This window comes from Siniperca chuatsi, linkage group LG20, assembly GCF_020085105.1.
Source record: "Siniperca chuatsi isolate FFG_IHB_CAS linkage group LG20, ASM2008510v1, whole genome shotgun sequence".
NCBI lineage: Eukaryota > Metazoa > Chordata > Actinopteri > Centrarchiformes > Sinipercidae > Siniperca > Siniperca chuatsi.
In genome coordinates this window covers 16,452,301-16,471,411 of record NC_058061.1, presented here as the reverse complement: position 1 = coordinate 16,471,411, position 19,111 = coordinate 16,452,301, and the positions used below count along the sequence as shown (strand labels likewise).

General features: G+C 41.9%; 1 protein-coding gene across 2 annotated transcripts in view; it reads right to left on the bottom strand.

Moving 5' to 3' along the window:
* Positions 1–19,111, bottom strand: part of LOC122867527 (transformation/transcription domain-associated protein) — an 82,978-nt gene that overhangs the window by 51,428 nt on the left and 12,439 nt on the right. Inside the window, exons 23-40 of one of the 2 annotated variants that reach the window (XM_044178429.1) lie at positions 17,295–17,494; positions 16,801–17,018; positions 16,446–16,643; positions 15,967–16,227; positions 15,552–15,713; positions 15,066–15,162; positions 14,561–14,682; positions 12,243–12,413; positions 11,472–11,540; positions 10,276–10,296; positions 9,608–9,727; positions 8,809–8,928; positions 8,464–8,628; positions 8,040–8,221; positions 7,245–7,443; positions 2,972–3,100; positions 1,646–1,912; positions 981–1,187 (exon numbers count right to left, since the gene is read on the bottom strand). In XM_044178429.1, the coding sequence (XP_044034364.1) occupies positions 981–1,187; positions 1,646–1,912; positions 2,972–3,100; positions 7,245–7,443; positions 8,040–8,221; positions 8,464–8,628; positions 8,809–8,928; positions 9,608–9,727; positions 10,276–10,296; positions 11,472–11,540; positions 12,243–12,413; positions 14,561–14,682; positions 15,066–15,162; positions 15,552–15,713; positions 15,967–16,227; positions 16,446–16,643; positions 16,801–17,018; positions 17,295–17,494 (2,908 nt within the window). The remainder of the gene's footprint in view (positions 1–980; positions 1,188–1,645; positions 1,913–2,971; positions 3,101–7,244; positions 7,444–8,039; positions 8,222–8,463; positions 8,629–8,808; positions 8,929–9,607; positions 9,728–10,275; positions 10,297–11,471; positions 11,541–12,242; positions 12,414–14,560; positions 14,683–15,065; positions 15,163–15,551; positions 15,714–15,966; positions 16,228–16,445; positions 16,644–16,800; positions 17,019–17,294; positions 17,495–19,111) is intronic. The other variant, XM_044178430.1, reaches the window with a different exon arrangement.

The window sequence follows — 19,111 nt, the reverse complement described above, 5'->3', positions numbered from 1 at the left end:
GCCGACTTGATTTAAAACTAGATTTGTCACTAGTCACTTTTGAGTCGCTAAGTTGGCAACACTCTGTGTGTGTGTGTGTGTGTGTGTGTGTGTGTGTGTGGTGGTGGGGTTGGGGTGATCAGGGGTGTTGGACATTGCTAATTGCTTGAAAGGAGGACTGGTAGCTAGAGGGCGAGCTGTTTCTGTGTTGTCCTAATGTGTGCAGTTTCTCCAGTTTTTTAAAAAAATATAACGTTCGTTTTCGGACTGTAAAAAGTGTAGGGGTCCAATACTGATGTCCCCTGCAATTCTGAAAAATTGCAGGGGACATGCTCCACTGTACAGTGATGAATGATCCAGCTTTTGACTAGGAAGCAACAGTGCATAACACCATTATCTTGGCCACTGTCAATATGAAACTCAAATTTAGTTAACTAACTAAACCAACAAAAACTATTAATTGGGCCATACAAGATAATCCAACTTTTAATTATGCTGCTCCATTCCCATTAGGACTAGTTAAGAGACATCATATAATTCATGGCACTCAGATAATCAGTAAAAATAGCTTCTCAACTGTTTCCCCCCCATGTGGTTCCCTGAAGTTGCCGAAGCCACACTGAGCAGGGAGCTGGCAGCAGCAACAAATTGCCGTGGATGTACACAAGAGTGGCAGTTTGTCCTCTCACTTCATGTGAAAAGTGTAAGATGCTAATATTCAATAGTCAGTAATTAGTCATCCTCAAAAAGGTATTACTTAGTGTGGTCTAAATTGGGATAAACACCACAGAACGTAAATGACCCTAAAGTTTTCAGACTAGTCCCTCATGATTATTGTACATTACAGGGACAGAAATCAGATTTACTTTTACTGTTCTGTCTGCCCCACCCAGCCTGGATGAATATACTGGGAATCAATACATTCAATAGTGGCTAACAGAGAGAAGTGCACTATTGACCAAGTCTAATATCTGTGTGTGTGTTCTTTTATATCTGCTCACCCTGAAGTGCTGCACAATGAGATGCAGTATGTGGACCAGCTGCGGTACCGTGTGTCCCTCCTCCACAATGATTTTGCGAGTCCAGTGGGTCAACATCTGGTGGCCGTCCTCCATGCGGGCAGGCACAGCTGGGGTCAAGATGGCCATGGCCTGCCGTACGATGGCCCGGGCTTCCATGGTGTGGGCCTTCAGCAGGCTGTGGAAGACCTGTACAAAGGAAAGGTAATACATTTTTTAATATACCTTTTCCTGTACCGTTGATGCTTACTAATTCTTATTCCTTTTTTAATGACCCGTTCAACCACTGTATTTCTCTTCCAATACATTGATATTACATTGGATGTAGAATATGAAACAGAATATAACTAAGCTCTTAGGCACATATTCTCTCTCTCTCTCTCTCTCTCTCTCGTCTGAGTACTACTTGCATATTTCTTGTTCATCTAATTTTAAGTTTCTTATTTTTCATCTCATTTCAGTTGAGTCTTTGTCATCCTGATGTTTTTCCTCATTTTGTCTGTTTTTGCATGGATTAATTTTACAAGATCATTGGGTGTTTGTACATCTGCAACACAAATTTGCCATTTTTGATCTGTCTTTAGCTTTGTGTTGAGTTAAACCCACGCTCCACTCAGTTTCTCTTCTCTCTTTGCATTCCTCCTCACCTGCAGGACAATCTTCTTGTGAATGGCAAACTTTGCAATGATGTGGGCCAGAAGTAAGTGACCACTGTATTTACAGGCAGGGTCCACACAGGCTTTGGGCAGTAGGCATGGCCAGGCGAAGGTCATGAGGCGACGCAGTTTGCTGTTGCGTGACTTGTTGTTGTCATGAATGTGGTGGGGTGCGTGCTCCACCAGCAGGGTGGAGAACTGCAGCAGGCAGATTCGCAATGAGTCCAGCAGGTCAGCCTGCTTCTCTGGGTCCAGAACCTTGGAGAGGAATGGGAAAGATATGGAGTTTAAGGGGATATAGGTACAGTTTTTGCTGCCCATACCACACAGTGAGCAGAGTTGATCAATAACATAAATCAACTATTATTTTTTTCTAGGTGGTGACATGTTTTGTGTATAAAACATACAATTTTCTGTGTGTAAAACTAAAGTGCCTGAGACATGTTGGTGTAGCTGTAATTCTTACCAGGTGCTGACAGAGGTCAATAGAAGTTTTAAGATTACTTAATGCACCTTATGTGCATAAATAAAAAAAGAGAAACACATTCTATTGAATATACTGTTTCCCTGAATTGCCTAAGTATACTGCAGTTCTGACTAATATTTACTTCCCAAAATTACATTTGACTGACATCACATGACAACAGCAATATACTTTTTCACTTATTGAAAACCTCTTACAAAAAGACAGCTCCCCCTTCAAAATACCCATCACCATCTGAATTTGCTGGAGGGAGGTACAGAGGGGAGGAGAGCACACCGAGAGAGGGAGGTGAGTGAGGGAATCAGTTCTAACCAGACCATAGAGGAGCCATTAGCAGCCATTAGGACTGGTGTTAGTCAGTGATGAGATCTGCCACAGCACAAACAAACATGCTGACCTTTAGCATGGTCACACTGTGACATTTACACCAGGAATTATAGTCTGGCCTGATGAATGAAACGTGATGGAAAGAGGGACCTGTGGGATGGTGGGAGGAGAAAGAAAAACAAAGACAGATGGAAGAGATGAAAAGGAAGAAAGGAGAGATGGAAAGACAGCAATTAAGTGATCAAGTAATGTGTAGAGGCCATGAGAGAAGAAGAATCAGACTAAGTGGGATGTAGTTGATGAAGACTGAGAGTATGGTGATGTAGTAGACTGATAAGACATTATGAGAGGAAACGCAGCAGGTAATGAAATCAGAGAGATGGATGGAGAGACAAAGCTGTAGAGTAATGAACAGAAGAAGGGGGGAGAAGTGAGCAGGCTGAATGTGAAGACAGATGTTGAGAGGAGGAAAAGGAATATCTGCAAGCGTATGTGTGCATGTGTACCTTAGTGATGAAGACACTGGTAATGCTTTCAGGATTGTCTCCTTCAGGGTTGGGCGGTCCAAGCAGCTGCTCACCTTCCCCCTTCTCAAAGCTGTACAGGAAGGCTGGATTCAGGATGTGCTGCAGCACCTATGAAACAGGAAAAGCACACGATGAAATGATTTTACCGAAAAAAAACCCAAAACATTTTTCCACTTACTTAACAGATTTTCAAAGACTACAATAGATTTCACTGATAGCACACCTTCAAGAAAGGACAAACTAATCAGTGAAATCACCTGGTGTGGTCTTTCAAAAGCTGCATAAAAGAAAAATCTGCACACTCTCAGTTCTCCACGGTACATAATTAAGTGATGAAGTAGTAATCTACTCTAAAATCAGAGGGACATAGGCCCCTTAGATTGATAATAACAGGGAAAAAAACTTTGATTTCATTAAAGTGAAAAAAAGAACACAGCAATGTCAATGTAATGAAAAAAGATGTGACATTTGAAGAATCACAGAAGAAAACAAGTTCTACTCTTGAGATAACACTAAAGAAAATTAACATTTTCTCTTAATTAATCCATAAGCATTGAAAGCAAAAAGAAAATTCCAAACTATTGATGAGGAAAGACTTGCAATTTCCTAACACCCTGAAACCTGCAGGGATTGTTACTAGGTATCTGCAAATGAAGACAAAGGCTTGATTAGCTAGTACAATGCAGAATAACCCAACCACAATATAGCTAACAACTGCATATATTAAAGAAGCTGCTATCTGTTAATGAACCCTCCTATTCAATCCATCATTGGGGCGGACAGGGCATCGCTCAGTGGAGAACGAGCTGTGGCAGCATATGTTCAAGCTCTTCCATTAGCACATTATTCACACACGCACTGCACAATGTACATGCATAGTTGATAGACTCACAGGCATGCAGAAACACACGCACCCCTAAACAAAGACACAAAGAAAATGCATGGAGCACCAGTCTGTTCTTCAGTCTCATCTGTTCCTATTAATTCTAAGCTTCTCTGAGATAACAGCGTATTTTCTGTAATGCCATTATATGTTGTGCTCCTGCATGCTGTGTGTGTTAGTGCATGTGTGCACACACAATACTTCTGGGCGAGTAGCCTAGATCTCGTTCTGCAGGTGTCTTAATTATCTTAAGTGCCATTTCCACACCCGTAAACAAATAAGTGTGTGTGTGTGTGTGTGTGTGTGTGTGTGCGCGTGTGTGTGCGTGCTGCAGTGCCACTAGGGATCCTCTCCAAACACAATAGGAGGGAGTGGCAAAGGAGGCCCAGAATATGTATTATGCCCCCATACACAAGTACACAGTAATGTGCAAATAATGTATGGCTTTTATTGTCAAGTAGCCACAGGAAGTCTTTAATGATAGCCACTACCAGTCACATAGGTTAGTTATAAGTTATAAAGGTGGTCTTATAGTCTATATTTGTCGATATTCTAAGCACTTTTTTTCTCTTTAGTTAGTGGATCAGTTTTCCACACGGTTAGGTGACGAGCCTCAGGATCTTATTTCACTCTGGACAAACCCCAAACCTCACATAATCAAGGCAAGCAGACTATAAGGACTTTGCTTCAGTAATTATTTTATTCAATGAATTAACCTGTGTTGATAATACAGTTGCGCTCACGTTTAATTAATAAGTACAGTGTTTAAAAAGATCAACACCTGTTTTAAAAAGTATTTTGGCATTATTTTTCTGTGTTATTGTTTATTTGTCATTTGTAAACATGAAATAAAATGTGAGTGAAAAACTGATGCAGTTTTGCATCTTCACCCACACCTAGCACACACAGCTGTTGGTTTCAAGCAGGGAAATGTCTTTGCTTGTAAATTTGGATTGCTCCTATAATCTTAATCTACTTTATTGTTGTTCATATACACATGACAGAAGTTATACAGAGGCATATAACAGGTACAGGTACTAACAAAAATATGTATTTGTTGTTTCAATTTAACACTGCAGTTTGATTTGAATCTCCGCTGAGGAGATGATACTAGCACAGCATGTAGACCCATTCTGATGTTGTAGAAAATTCTGCTACACTGTATGTCATGTCGGGAACAAAAAAAGAAGTAGCTGAATGTGAAACAGACGCGTTGTACTTCATAAATTTCATACACTTGTTTGTTTGCTTGTCTGCTTGAAATCTAATCGTTGAACATATTGGAGCAAAAAAGCAGCTCAAAAGCGGTTTTCTATAAAGAACAGTTTGGATAAAACAAAAGAAGCAATACAGGAGCAGCATGAGGTCAGTCTGTGCCATCATAGATGATTCATTGCTGCTGTTCCACACTGTCTCTCTGCTCTCTCTTACTCACTCCTCTGTGTCTCGATCAAAGTGAAATATTCTCCCAGACCCCTGTGATGCTACACAAGAGCCGCTATCTAACTCCCAGGCATGCTAAAAACATGCATGCACGCACGCACGCACACACACACACACACACACACACACACACACACACACACTTCCGTGTGATATTATGCTTCCAGGAAATTCTAAAGGCAATTATTTAAATGTCAGTGGAGGTAACTTCCCACATTCATTCTCTTACTCACAACTCATACACCAATCAACACAAACATATTCACACAGAAACACTCTTTCTGTCTGTCCGTCTGACTCTCTGCCGCACAGCTAGCATCTGCTGCACACCAGAGGAGGACAATTAAGGGAAAAACAACAATATGAGCAAAATCTGTTGGGGGGTGGGGGTGTTGCGGCTCCGCTAGCTGAGTGACTAACTCTGCTCTGCTAAAAATTCAAACGCAGCATTTCGGCCTGGAAATACACAGCACATATGCCGAGGAAACAACACAAACTGAACATGAGCAAAAAGGGCAGGGTGGAGTGCAACATCATAAACACAAGTGTATGTCCTTGGATGTGGGGGTCTGCACTTGCCAGCTTCCTGTGTGTGTGTGTGTGTGTGTTTGTGTGCAGTTGTGTGTTCTTGCCACACAGCCATTTGGCTATGTGCTATAGTGCGCCAGGGCAGGCCTTCCCCACTGACCCGTTTGTACTTAACAGCAGTGCTGTTGCTCCTCTGTGCCAGCTTGTGTGCCTGTTACAGCTGTGCAAAATGTGTGTGTGTGTGTGTGCGCGTCTGTCTGTGTGTGTGTGTGTATGCGTGAGAGCATGCATGCGGGAGAGTGAGCTTAATTAAAAAGCAGCCCGAATGATTGTAATGCTTGCAGCCGCAGGTCAGGTAGAGAGGACAGAAGCATTCATCTGTGAGCCTCTGAGGGTCTAGAACCAGACAAAATGACCTTCCTGACTCTATCAAAGAACTTCTGGTACAAAACACACCAACCATAAAAGTCACAAAGATCAGGTCCAACACTGAGGAAGCAAAGTAAGTAAGCTGAGGAGATGCTCAAAGAATTTTGCAACATGATATATATTGCATCATTCATTCTAGGAGTGGGCAATATGGTCAAAAAATGTATTCTCAATTTTTCTGCAAGCTTATGGACAATCCAAGATTTTAATCTATTTTCCCAGCACAATGCAAAAAGTCCAAAGCATATTTCTATTTTTTTTTCCAATTAAGGCCTACATGTGTCCTATGGTTTAAATTTGCATATCTATTTAAATATATTTTTTCTTTAGCAGGTTTTATAAGACCAAAAATGAGTAATAAGCAGTAATAGTAATAAGAGTCCTTAATCGCTGCCTTGAATTCTTAGTGTTTCACTGAAAATAACCAATTCTCACATGTTATAACAACTCCATTTCCAAATCAAATTAAACATCTTACACATTGTACAAAAAACTAATTCAATCTTATTCTCTCCTTATTTCAACTGGTGGACTCTTGAATGGTGGGCTGGTTTTGGTGTTGAACCTCCTACCGGAGTCGGACATGTGATTAGTAAAACTGTGCATTATACCTCCGACCATCACTTGAATGTCAGTTCCAAAAGATGGTTTGCAAAATTGTAAAAGTCATTGGGAATTTCAGGTCCCTGTTAAATTCGCAAATGCGTATTAGTGACATGTGACTTCAACTCTGGACTGGTAACACTCCTCTGTCAGTCATCGTAGCAAACCCGCCCCATATTAGATAAGCAGTGATTGCCCTGACCAAATCCAGGACGGATGGAAATCTGTTTGAATGGGAGAGCGGCAAGACGTACCTGCCAGAGCTCATGAAACATGAGCTCAGCAGATTCGTTTGGTTCCCAGGCTAGGTGCCTGTGGCATGAAGTCACAAACTGACTCTTCTGCTCTGATTGCCTGTGTACGTACCTTAGCTTTAAGCTCATCGTTGAAGTGCGGGTCATTGAACTCAACAAAGCGGAAGAACAGGGCCCGTTTCTGGGCAATGGAGTAGTTCCTGGGAATCTCCTCCTCCATATACTCCTTCAGGAAGGTCATGTTGCATAAGAAGCGACCTGTAAAGGCCCGCAGCAGCTGGAACAGCAGCTCGATCTCTGAGTAGTTACGCCTATTAAGGAGATAGGGGGTCAATAAGTTCAGGGCACAGATAAGAGATATGTCTAATGTCAACAACAATGACAGAACTTTCAAATAATATTGGATAACAATGTGACTTGGGTAATTAGCCAGTTTTACACAAAATAAAAAAATTAATGTTTTTTATCAAAAGAAGGTCGACTGAACACATACACTTAATTGCAGGGTCACTGCTAAGTGCCTGGTGCACCAAGTGTTTTAGCACTTTTTCTGTGCTCAGAGAGAGGTGGGGTGAGAAGGTCATTCATGATTGGAATGCCATTAAGTTAGTTAAAATTGCACTAAAAATTGCATTATTAGTTTGTAGTCCTTATACAAGCTAATATCTCAAATACGGTACTCAAAGGGTCACTTAAGTCTTCAAGTTTTAAACTCTAATGGTAGCACTGTTTCAGATTAACTCTTGGCCTAAAGGCTCATTCGCAGTAACTGTTGAGAGAGGGCATATTGTTTCTCATCACTTAACCCAGATTTTCATATAAAATGTTCATTTTCAGGTCTTGCAACAACTCGGTCCAACATTTAGGCAATTTTCATCCCCATTACAATTTGAATAAGTCTACATACTTGCAGTAGCTAAGCAGGCAGAAGGCCAGCAGCTTGGGCTCCTTCCAGTTAGTGGCAGCCATGTTGTCTTTGCGATGTCTCTCCTGGAAGGCCTCACTGACCCAGACTCGCCTCAGCTGGCTGACCAGGGAGTGCTGCCCTGCCAACCAACCCTCATCATTCTTCACTATGATGCTTATGATCTGGGCAGAAGGGATGACGAAGAAATGTTAGAAGGCATATGATGGAATTACTGAGAGTTATGTAGTATTCAGATTAGGATTAAGCACTACTGACACCTGATGGTTTTCTTTACACATCTAACTGTATATACACACACACACACACACACACACCTGGCCTGACAAGATGTGGTTGTGTTTAATAAGTGTGTGTAGCCTATAGGATGTATAAATTGACAGAACTGTAATGAAAATATGTGTACCTTGATAGCCTGAAACTGTAGGTCCAATCTGGCTGTGGTGGTGGAGGGAGATCCAGGTCGAACAGTTGCTGCAGTGCCAGCGGGAACCAGCAGGGGGACGAAGCGGTTGGGATTAGAGGCCAGCACGTCTCTTAGCGGCTTGGCATCTTTGTGTTTCAGAAAACTCTGTATAAAAACACATACACATACTGTAACTATAACACAAAATTATATATAGTAACATTAGAGAGAACCATGTTTGCTGCACTGGATCAACAACTGTAAAAATACAAAATGCTGTGTTAATGTAAAATGTGTCAATGAAAAGACTGAAGGGACTGCAATTTAGAACTGCCGGTGGCTGACCATGAACATGCGGCTCCACTGGGGGTCATTTAGCGTAGCCTCCATCATGAACAGCTCCACTGTCTGAGATGGGTGACGTGTCAGGAACTTGATCAAAGGCTCCCTGAATGGACTGCCGGCCTGGCACAGGAGGGATTTGGGGGGGGGGTTAGCAAAGGACACGCAGAAAAGATGGGAAAGATTTCATCAAAGCAAATGCAGATTTAGATTCTATCACTTTCTTGTGAAGATCTGTACTTAACAGCAGAGTTTATTGTGCCATTAACACTATACATCAGATAGGATTAGGAAGTTGGAGAGAAGGATGGAAACATTAATATCATGAGATTTTCAAGAGAGTTTTTAAGTATTTACTGTAAAAATATCATTATCTCTGCCTATAATATGTCTTAAGTAATGTCAATGACCCTTTTCCAAGCTATAACATCCTTTGAAGCATAACTATGGTCATTTTTTTTATCTTCAAGCCATTTTCCTTATATTCTTCTAACTCTTCTTTTCTTGCTTCATTCATCTACACGACACACCTACTCTTGTAAGGCCAAGGAACACTAGAATGAATAACAATGAAAGGAACACATCTTTTTCAAAATAATATTTGCTTTCTATAATAACACGTCAATGAAAATGAAAAACAAGTAAAGCTTTCCTTTTCTTGAATTGCTGTTTGGGAGGTACTCTAGAATCTTCTCCAACTGCCTTCATTGTCTGCATGTCTATGATGTATTTTTACGCTACTTCTGAAGTAGGACTGGACAATCCCTACAAGTCTGTCTAAAAAGTGGAGTTGGTGTCCTACCTCTATGAGCATGGCCCTCTCTGTCTTCATGACCACCTCCAGCAGAGGTTTGACCAGAGTCTGAGGTGCAGCTGGGATCAGGTGGAAAAGGTTAATGATGGCAGAACAGATCTTCATCTCCTAGAGAAAGAGTTGGAGAAAAAGAGCAGAGGAAAGAGGGGAGTGGATGAAATTCTTGGAAAGATGATGAAACTAGACATGACATAATTTCTAACAGACAGTCTTGATGGACAGCCACTGTGGAAAGACGAGGATGAATCTTAGTCAAACGACTGAAAATGCAATCTGTGCTCATTAGGTTGTTAACTTCCAAACAGGAGTTCTTGGATTACATCCACACACTCACAGGGTACAAACAAATAAAGAACAGTTTCGTAATAATTTTCATAAACCTTGTATTATTGATATCTTAGAGGTGCAAAAGTCAAAGGGAACGGGTGAGAACAGGACATTTCTAAAACAGTCAAAATGTGAAGTTAGAGTGAGGCTGAGGTGACAACAACATTTCTGAAGACGACCACAGACACAGGGACACAGAAATACAGGGAAACTCCACCAGCACCACTACCAAGACATTGGTTCAATTCACCAGCACAACATTGGTTCAAATAAGTTTAAATCACTGACAGAGTCACCAACAGAGGGCGCAACACCGGGTCGCATCTCACCTCAACACCCTCCAACGCAGGCTGTACCGGAACGGGAGACAATGATCAGAGTCAGCAGAGCAGTATGTGTGCATTTTTGTGTGGTTGTGTGTTGTCTGTCTTTGTTCCATATGGAAGGTGAGCAGATAAGACAGGGTGATAATGAAATGAATGGGGAGACAGCAGCAACCTTTGCGAGTGACCTCAGAAAACAACTTTTCTCGGCACTGGGTGAATAACGGGGCAGGGGCCATACTGGAATGTTAGTCAAGCAACACAGAATCTGTGGCATTTGGAGGAAAAACACTCTTCTGACAGATATCAGGCCATGAATTCAGAAACTGACATTTTGTTTTTGTTAAAAAGTCAAAGTAAAATAGTTTTCTTTTTCTTTCATACAAGCTCTGTACTAGTCACACCTCGTTACTCCACTCCATATTCTCCTCCTCTCTGTCAGAACCTTCTTTCATGCCTACATGTCTTCAGACTATCCTCCTCAGCCCTGCTCCAGCCCTCTTCCTCCAGTTTTTGTCTTTATTAGGCTTAACTAATTGACCCCCTGACCCTGGCTTTGTTGTCACTGCCATCCTTGCTGTCAACACGCACAAAGACCACGAGTTGGAGGGAGGGAAAGACAACGGGCCAATTTGCATCTATTTAAACACACCATTTTGAGATGCGGCACATAAAGAGAAGGGAGGAAAAAAATGGGCATTATTTCTATGAGAGAGAGGCAGCTGTTTTTTCCCCTCCTTCTCTCTCACCTTTTCTCTGCCTTTACAAGGTTATCTGTCGGGGAGATAATGAGGAGACGCAGCGCTGGGCCCACCACCGCCTGCCTGGCGCCTAATTAATCATTGATTGTAATACGGCCACTCACAACTCATCTGGGAGGAGGCCACATTGAGGAGGTGTTGACTACATTGACTATGGCTTTATGTGCATAAGGGGCAATTTCTCTGCCCCTTTGCCATTTCAGTGAGTGCTGTTTGGTTTAGGCAGGACAGATCAACTGAACAAAAAGTACACAGCTGTATTGACCTGCTTCTGTAGGCTATGACTGCTTCTGTACTGCATTCAAACAAGATTTCTACAAAAGTAGATGAAAGAAATAGCTATATGTTATGAGTGATGAAAGCTTCACATTTGTATTACATTTCTCAGTGCTGTAAGGTGTGTGTGGAACTGTCTGGTCTGTCTGAACTGTGTATACTTACACTGCCATCACTGCGCTGGCCTCCCTTGTGTGTTATTACAACCACCTCCATCCACTTCCTCAAGTGTTGCTGAGAAGACAGAGAGAGATAAGATTGAGACTGTGTGTTGGTGAAGTACGTGTGTGTGCACGCCTGTCTAGCTCACAAGCAAGGACTGAATATTTCCTCAAGAGATTAGAAGTAATAAATAACCCATTTCCATACTAATAAACAAAATGTGTGCTGCAAAGCTTTCTTTAAATCATGAAACTATATTACAGCAAACAAGTGTGCAGATAATCATTGCCACACCATGACCTGAAACCTTGTACTAACGATGTGAGCCCTGCTGGCTTTGCTATCCAAAATTATATCAATCTAAGTCACAGCCACCAACAAGAATCATATCTGCAGTATTGTATCATGCAAACAGCAATGCAAGTATTGAGCCACATTCTTGTATATTATGTTTTTATGATTATACTATTACTTTTACTACTGCTTATTGTGGCTGTAAATAATAATATGAATACATTTTTTATTATATATTTTATTATTATTATTATTATTATTATTATTATTATTATTTAGTAAAATATTATTTAAAACAATTAGATATTTAGAGACTCTAAAATAATTTATAGTTTAAGGCCTAGCACCAACACTGCCACAGTTAAGGTTTGGTTGCCATGTTGATGCCATGATGAGCTGCATTTTGTGCTGTCAGGTGTTTGGAATAGATGATGTTGTGAGATGAGAAGGAGGAAGACGACAGAGGTTAAAGTTACTCACCATCATCTGATCACAGAACTTGTCATTGAAGGAGTTGGGGAAAAGACGTGTGACAGAGGTTAGGCGGTTCACCACATTGAGCGTCAGGCTGCGGTAGTCACCCAGCATCATCAGTAGAGGACGCATGTGAGTGTGGATCTGGTCCACCTCAATGGTTGCACCTTCCAGGAACTTAAATAGAGTACAGGGAAATGTCCTTTACAACTCTTAAAAGAAACAAGATACGGTTGAAAAAATTGAGATTTAGTTTGTAAATATAGGCCTCTACAGAATTTTCTTATGTTATTTTCATAACTTAGAATACAGGCTTGTTTTGCTTGGATGTTGTCAAACCTTACATAAACAAATCTGTTAGAGCTTTAAAATAATATTCAGATCTGTGACCAGATCTTTTGTCCCCCAATGCGTTAAACCAAATCATTTTAATTTCCCTTCTGCATTAAACCTGGTCTTGTCAGGTTTTCTAGCCCTGTGAACTGCTCACTACCACTAATGTCTCCATTAAGGAACTAAGGCTACTCAAATGAGGGCATGACCAGCCATAAACAAGCACACATGCCAACACCAAACACTGATGACGCACACCCTCACACGGACGGGAGGGAATGATGCATGGCAGCCACATTCATTTTTCTCTCAGTGCTGAGAACAAACACTCCATCCTGTATCGATCGGGCCATGGCAACACTCATTAGTGCTAGCAGGACAGAGATGAAAGAATGGAGAGAGCAGAGAATGGCTAGGCAAAAAAAAAATTCCCAGAATAGTGAAAAGGAGTGACAGTGGTAAAGAAAGAAAATGAAGGACACAGAAATGGAAGGAAAAAGAGACAAAGAGCTTAGGGTAGATTGATGGAGGCAGAGATGGTATGGATACTTTGATGAATAGAGGCAGGACTGGTTCAGGGAGAGTGTGATAAAGCAGAGGGAGGTCCATATGAAGATAACTGGGTGGGGAAATGGTATGAGGGGAGGATTAACAAAGGACTTCTAAGATGGCAAATGACATGAGTGATACAGATAAAAGACTAATGAAGCAGGAAGGAAGAGAACAATGGAAAACAAGATAAACTATACTTAGAAAACAAAAAATAAAAAAAAACAAGCAAAACACAAAATAACACAAGAACAAATGATACAAGCAGATAAATTAAGAAGGGAAAGCATAAGGGGGACACAATAGAAGGCCATTTCAAAAAGGTGTAGAAAATGTGATTTTAGAAAAGATTTAAAGGGTGCCACCAAATTCACTAGTCTGATCTTGGGTAGACCGTTTCAGGCCACAGTCTTTAATCCAGATTTAGAAAGGTCATGTCTGTGGGTCTCAGGCTGTGTTTTTGCTCAAAGGGAGTTGCAGATGATGCGAGTGATATAACACAGGTGTGAGCTTTCTAATCAATAACATCTTCAAATTAATACCAAATCAATTGAAAAACAAACCGGGAGCCAATATCAAAAGATGGTAAGACAGGAGTAAAATAAAGACAGTGTTACGGGACGACAAACTTGCAACAGGTGGTAGACATTGTGGATTATGAAGATTTGTACGTTTCAAAATGCAGCCTCACTGAAAATTTCCATAGCATTGGGATTTTGTAAGTAAACCATAAAAAAGCCTGTTGAGCTTTGTTTAAGATGACATCATGATATTGTATATGCTAAGTGTCCTAAGTGATTTTGGAAATATGAGAACTCATTCACTTCTTACACGTGTCTATTCTACAACATAAATGGACTGGTTAGACTTGGTAAAGATGATGGGTTTGAGGGGCGAAAACAATTTCAAGTGTGACATTTCCTGTAAATCATGATGTAATCTCTATAAACAGATATCTGCATATGAATGCAGAATCTGTAGGCAAGGGATAAGATTTTGGTATCAGAGGCATTCTGGTTTCCGTTTGTAGTCCGAGTAGTATTCACCAATCACGGTGGAGCAAGCTTTGGTTGCATGAAGGTAAATAGTCCGTGTGGGGAGCAAAAGAGGTGGAACGCATTGGCCGAAATGCAATCGCGGAACCAATCGGCTATCGTCTGATGACAATTTAGCTTTTTATCAATCTTGGAACCCTAGAGCTTTTTATTAGCTTTATTTTTATTTATCTGCATTCAAATAGTCATCAGACGATAGCCGATAAGTTCCGAGATAGCTAATCGAACTGTAAACAATGGCCGGCACACGGAAGAGGAAGTCTTGGCTGGCTACACCAGAAGCCCCGAAACATTGGCCGTTGCCCCCACATGACGCTAAATTGTCGTGAGGATAGCCAATGGGTTCCGAGATTGGTTATGGTCATGACGTAATGTGCCTGCACTGACCTTCCGCATACATGCCTCGCCCGCTTCCTGCAGTTCATTGTTGGTGGAGTTGAGGGCTTTAAACAGGGCAGCAATAATCTTCTCTCTGGACTGTGGCAAGTAATTACAGGCTGCCAGGGCATCTAATCAGGAAAGAAAGAACATCAATGACATTAAACGCTTCCTTTCTGACAAGAAACAGACAAGAGATGATAAAATCAATAACATAATTTAAACATAAGTCATCAGAGCATGTAAATACTTTGAAAATGTTAGTAAAATAGTTATTATTTAAATTTACACAGTGGTAAAACAAAGATAAAGTGACAAAATGTGGTAAACGTTAATTATCCAAAAAGTCTCTGCTAACATGACCATGGTTAGACCATAAAATTATAATGAATTATGAGTAGTTTGCAAATTTCAGGTATTTGCTTCATCCACAACAGCTTGCAGTGAACACAAACATCAACTACAAAATTCCAACAAAACAAGAGACCGATAAAGTTCAGCAGAGCCTACTTACTGAGAGCAGCAATGCGGAGGGGAACCAGGGACGGGAGGCTCTTGTAACAGGGCAACTTCATCAGAGAAGCATCCTCTGCCTCGCACAGGTTCAACAGCTAGAAAGAGGGGGGGGGGATACAAACACAAAGGTCAGGGGTCAATAATCATTGTGCTAAAGTGGTGATTTAAGATATTTATGTTTGATAGAGTCCACTGTCTGTAAAATGTTTAAGGTGGAAGCACACACATTTCTCCATTTTCATCTTTTGTGAAAAGAAAAGATCTAAGCCTGAGATGCCTTTGCACAATAAAACATTGTGCAAAATGATGTCATTTAAATATATATTTTAATTTGGGAAAAAAGAGCTTACAATGTGCTTGAATGTGTTTGTATAAATAGCCATAAAAACAAGAACAATATATAGATAGATATGAGATAAATATTAAGAAAACAATTAGGAAAAGTAGATTTGATTAATGTCAGCAACTTCTGCATCTTGCATACCTCTGTGTAGAAGACCTTGTGCTCCATGACATTGAGGTCCATTGTGAAGAGGCGGGGCTGCAGGGTGGTGCAGAAGGTGTTGCCCTCCATCAGGCCAATCTGGGCGTTGGCAGGCTGGTGGCGAAGCAGGTGTTTCTTGGGCGGAACCATATCTTGCAACACCTGATAAGAAGAAACCCCCAAGAAAACAATCAATTGTTGCGGATTAAAAGACATTTTGTATTTCACTTTCAAGTTTTGTTTTAAAACTGAGAGACTCTTAGAAGGTATCAGTCCAGGATGATCAAACACACTCCTTGATTGTAGCCTATTTTGTGGTTAAGATGAAAAGGTGCATTTTACATAAAAGTCTTGTCTAGCACAGCATGAAATCATGATATACAGTTATAGAAAATTTCACAGTCCTTGGTTTCACCTCTTTGTGTGGCTCCATGATGACGGTAACACTCTTGCCGGTGACCTGGGCAAGCACCTGCAGGGAGTGCATGGCCTGCTTTCTGACGGTTGAGTTGGGGGAGGTGACCTCTCGGACCAGGTCATGCGTGACCATGTGGAAAGACTTGTCCTGGGCAGCCAGCAGCTCCTCAGTCTTTTCTTCATCTTTCAGTGGAGTGGCACAGCGCACAAGCAACTGCTCCAGGGTGGTCTTAGCCATGGCTACTGCTCCATTTGATACCTTTTTGTGAAAATCAATAAGGTAGTAAGTACATGGCCACTTCAGTGAGAGTACAGTGGTAAGACAGAGAGGAAAGTTAAAAGTTGTTACATTGCACCTGCTGCAAGCCTTTGTAAAACATCATGTGAAGACAAAGCTGACAACAAATGTAAGCAGGTAAATCTACTTCTTTTGAAATTATTTGCTAAATATTAGATTATTCAGTCATTTCGTTTCACCTCTCCTGTGAGGTCCATCATGACAAAGAGTAGGGCCTTGAGAAAGGTGAGCTGGTTCTGTAGCACCCAGATCAGAGGCAGTCTCTCCATTAGGAACTTGATGGACACCACACCACCAAGCTTGGCATACCAGGCCTGCTCATAGCAGCAGGCGCATAGACGCTCCACAATGTAGGAGAACAAGGGCAGCTGGCATGCCTGAAGATGTAGATAAAAGGCCAGGATGATTAACTGATTCCCATTTAAAAACTATACCACAGCTACAAAATAATTGGCACAATGAGCATAAGTGCCAATGTCTTTATTACATTCACAAATAACTGAACCCTCCAACACCCTCCTCCCAGCGACCTACCCTCTCCTTGGAGCCAAGGATGATGCTGGCCACGTCGAAGATGACGGCCAGGGCCACTTCGCCAATCTTACACAGCTCCTTTTCCTCGTAGGCCATGCAGATAGCTATGGCATCAATCAGAACCAGCGGATCCATGCCCTTTGAGCCGTTCTCCTCACTGTGGAACATGGCTGTGCTTGGCTGGCTGCCCAGCTGGTAGCACGGCAGCAGGAACGGGCCTGGGATGAAGGGGGAGTACAAGAGGAAAGGAATTAAGTTTAATGTGAAATGTTACAACTACAACTACATTACATGTAACTTTTAAATTTCAGGATATTTTTGTGTTGTGTCAAATGCTAAATGAAAAAGCCAGATTTTTAATAAAACCAGAGAAAGAAAATAAATTGGAAAGTGACAGATTTTCTTGCGCAGCTGGGAATAAGTGTCAATGCCAGGGCAAAACACAAAGCTAATATTAGATGTAAAGAGTACGAAGAGCACTAGCAGTCCCTCACCACACTGCTGAGCCACAGCGACCATGGTATAATGGCGAATCAGGCTGGCTACAAAGGGCAGCGCGCTGGGCCTCAGGTCCTTTATCACAGCAGACATGAATGCCCCAGTCAGGGCCTGTTCAAATGTTCTGCGGGCAGGCGTGTCTTGTGCTTTGTAGCGGTGAGAGATGATGACATTGGGGATCCACTTCTCAGTAAAGCTAATGGGGGAGAAAACCCACACAATGAATTAGAGGATTACATATTAACAAGGACAATATAATAACATGTGGCAGTGGTACTGAAACTTTCCTCAAGCTGAAAGCCTAAAAATCATTTAATGGTTTGTTTTCAGCCCATTCGCCCAATATTGCAGAATAGCAGATCCATGTCCACACTGCCTGTCCGCAGTCCCCAACCTGTAACTCTGATTCTCTTTATCCTTAAATTCTCTCTCTCCTCTTAGCTCCTTCTGCCTTTCTATTCCTCTGCCTCCCTCTTTGTCCCCTGTTGGTATTTTTGTTATTTACTGCAGATGAAGGCAACTGGGCCGTGCTGTGATTGAGCAGCTGTTTTCTCCATGCTTGAGCTTGTGTTTTATAATGCCACACGCCAGGGGCAGACCTGATGGATCGCCTCATTTCATTATTGCCATTTAAAAGACTACTCTTTGGAGGAGGAGAGAGAAGAAGTGGGGGGAGGGAGGGGGGCTGAGAGGAAAGGAAAGAGGTAAGCGAGGAACGTGGCGGGTTAGAGAAAGTGGGGGTGGCATGGTTGACAGAATGTCAGATCAATTGCCCTTCACTCATTAAGGGGACTGCCACTCCACGGCTGCTCCATTCTCCCCAGTTGGCATTTCATAATTTGCTCCATGTATCTTTTTTTCTTTTAGGCCTGGAAGGCTATACTTACAGTGACCAAATACTGAGGCAAAGAGAGATGGTGTGAAGAAGATGAAGGGAGGCAGAGAGAGAGAGAGAAAAAGAGACAAAATCTTTCAAGAGAGAGGACACTGCAAATCAAGACATCTGACAAGAGGAGGCGGCAGGTGCAGGGCCCCTGATCATAACTGACACACTTCATTATCCCGTCAGAAATGTGCACACAGATGTATGTATTTGTGTGCAAGTGTGTGTTAGTGCGTAATGACAGGAGAGTGTAAGGGGCATGGTGTAGCGAAAACAGACAGGGGAAAGTCAATTAGCCCCTGCCCGGGGATCAATGATGGTAATGTGACTAACCCACCCGACAACCAACCCCCCCTTCCTGTTTGTCTGTTCATGTATGTGTCTCCGCCTCGCAGTGAAGCCTGCCAGAGGGTGGGGGGCCTGCAAGTGTGTAATTAGCAACTCCCGCTCTTGAGATGGAATTGATGAGGCAGTGTGTGGTGGGGACAGGGGTGAAGATGTGACGTGAGAGACTGAAAGCAGGGCATGACAGCAGAGGGGTGGAGGTAATGGGGAGGTGGGACAATATACACAGAGCTGGTGTGGTGGGTGGGGTTAGGAGAGATCAGACAGGAATGGTGGGGTAAGCAGTGGGCAGGGGCAGTGGTCAAGGTCACGTTGAGTCAAGTCAAGGTTAAAGAGGGGGTGATTTATTGGAAACCTGGCTGTGTATGTACTCAACGTCAAACGCATGAGATGTAATTTTATCACCTCCTGCCATTTGTGTAGACTTCAGTAGCGATCTATGGTGGCAGTATTGATACAGCAAAATGAAACATATAAATATATGTCCTGAATAACTAGTAAATCAAAATATATCAGGTCATGGAAGCTACATTTATCCTAGATAACATTGTCAACTGAATATTTGTAGATAAATGCACTGTAAAG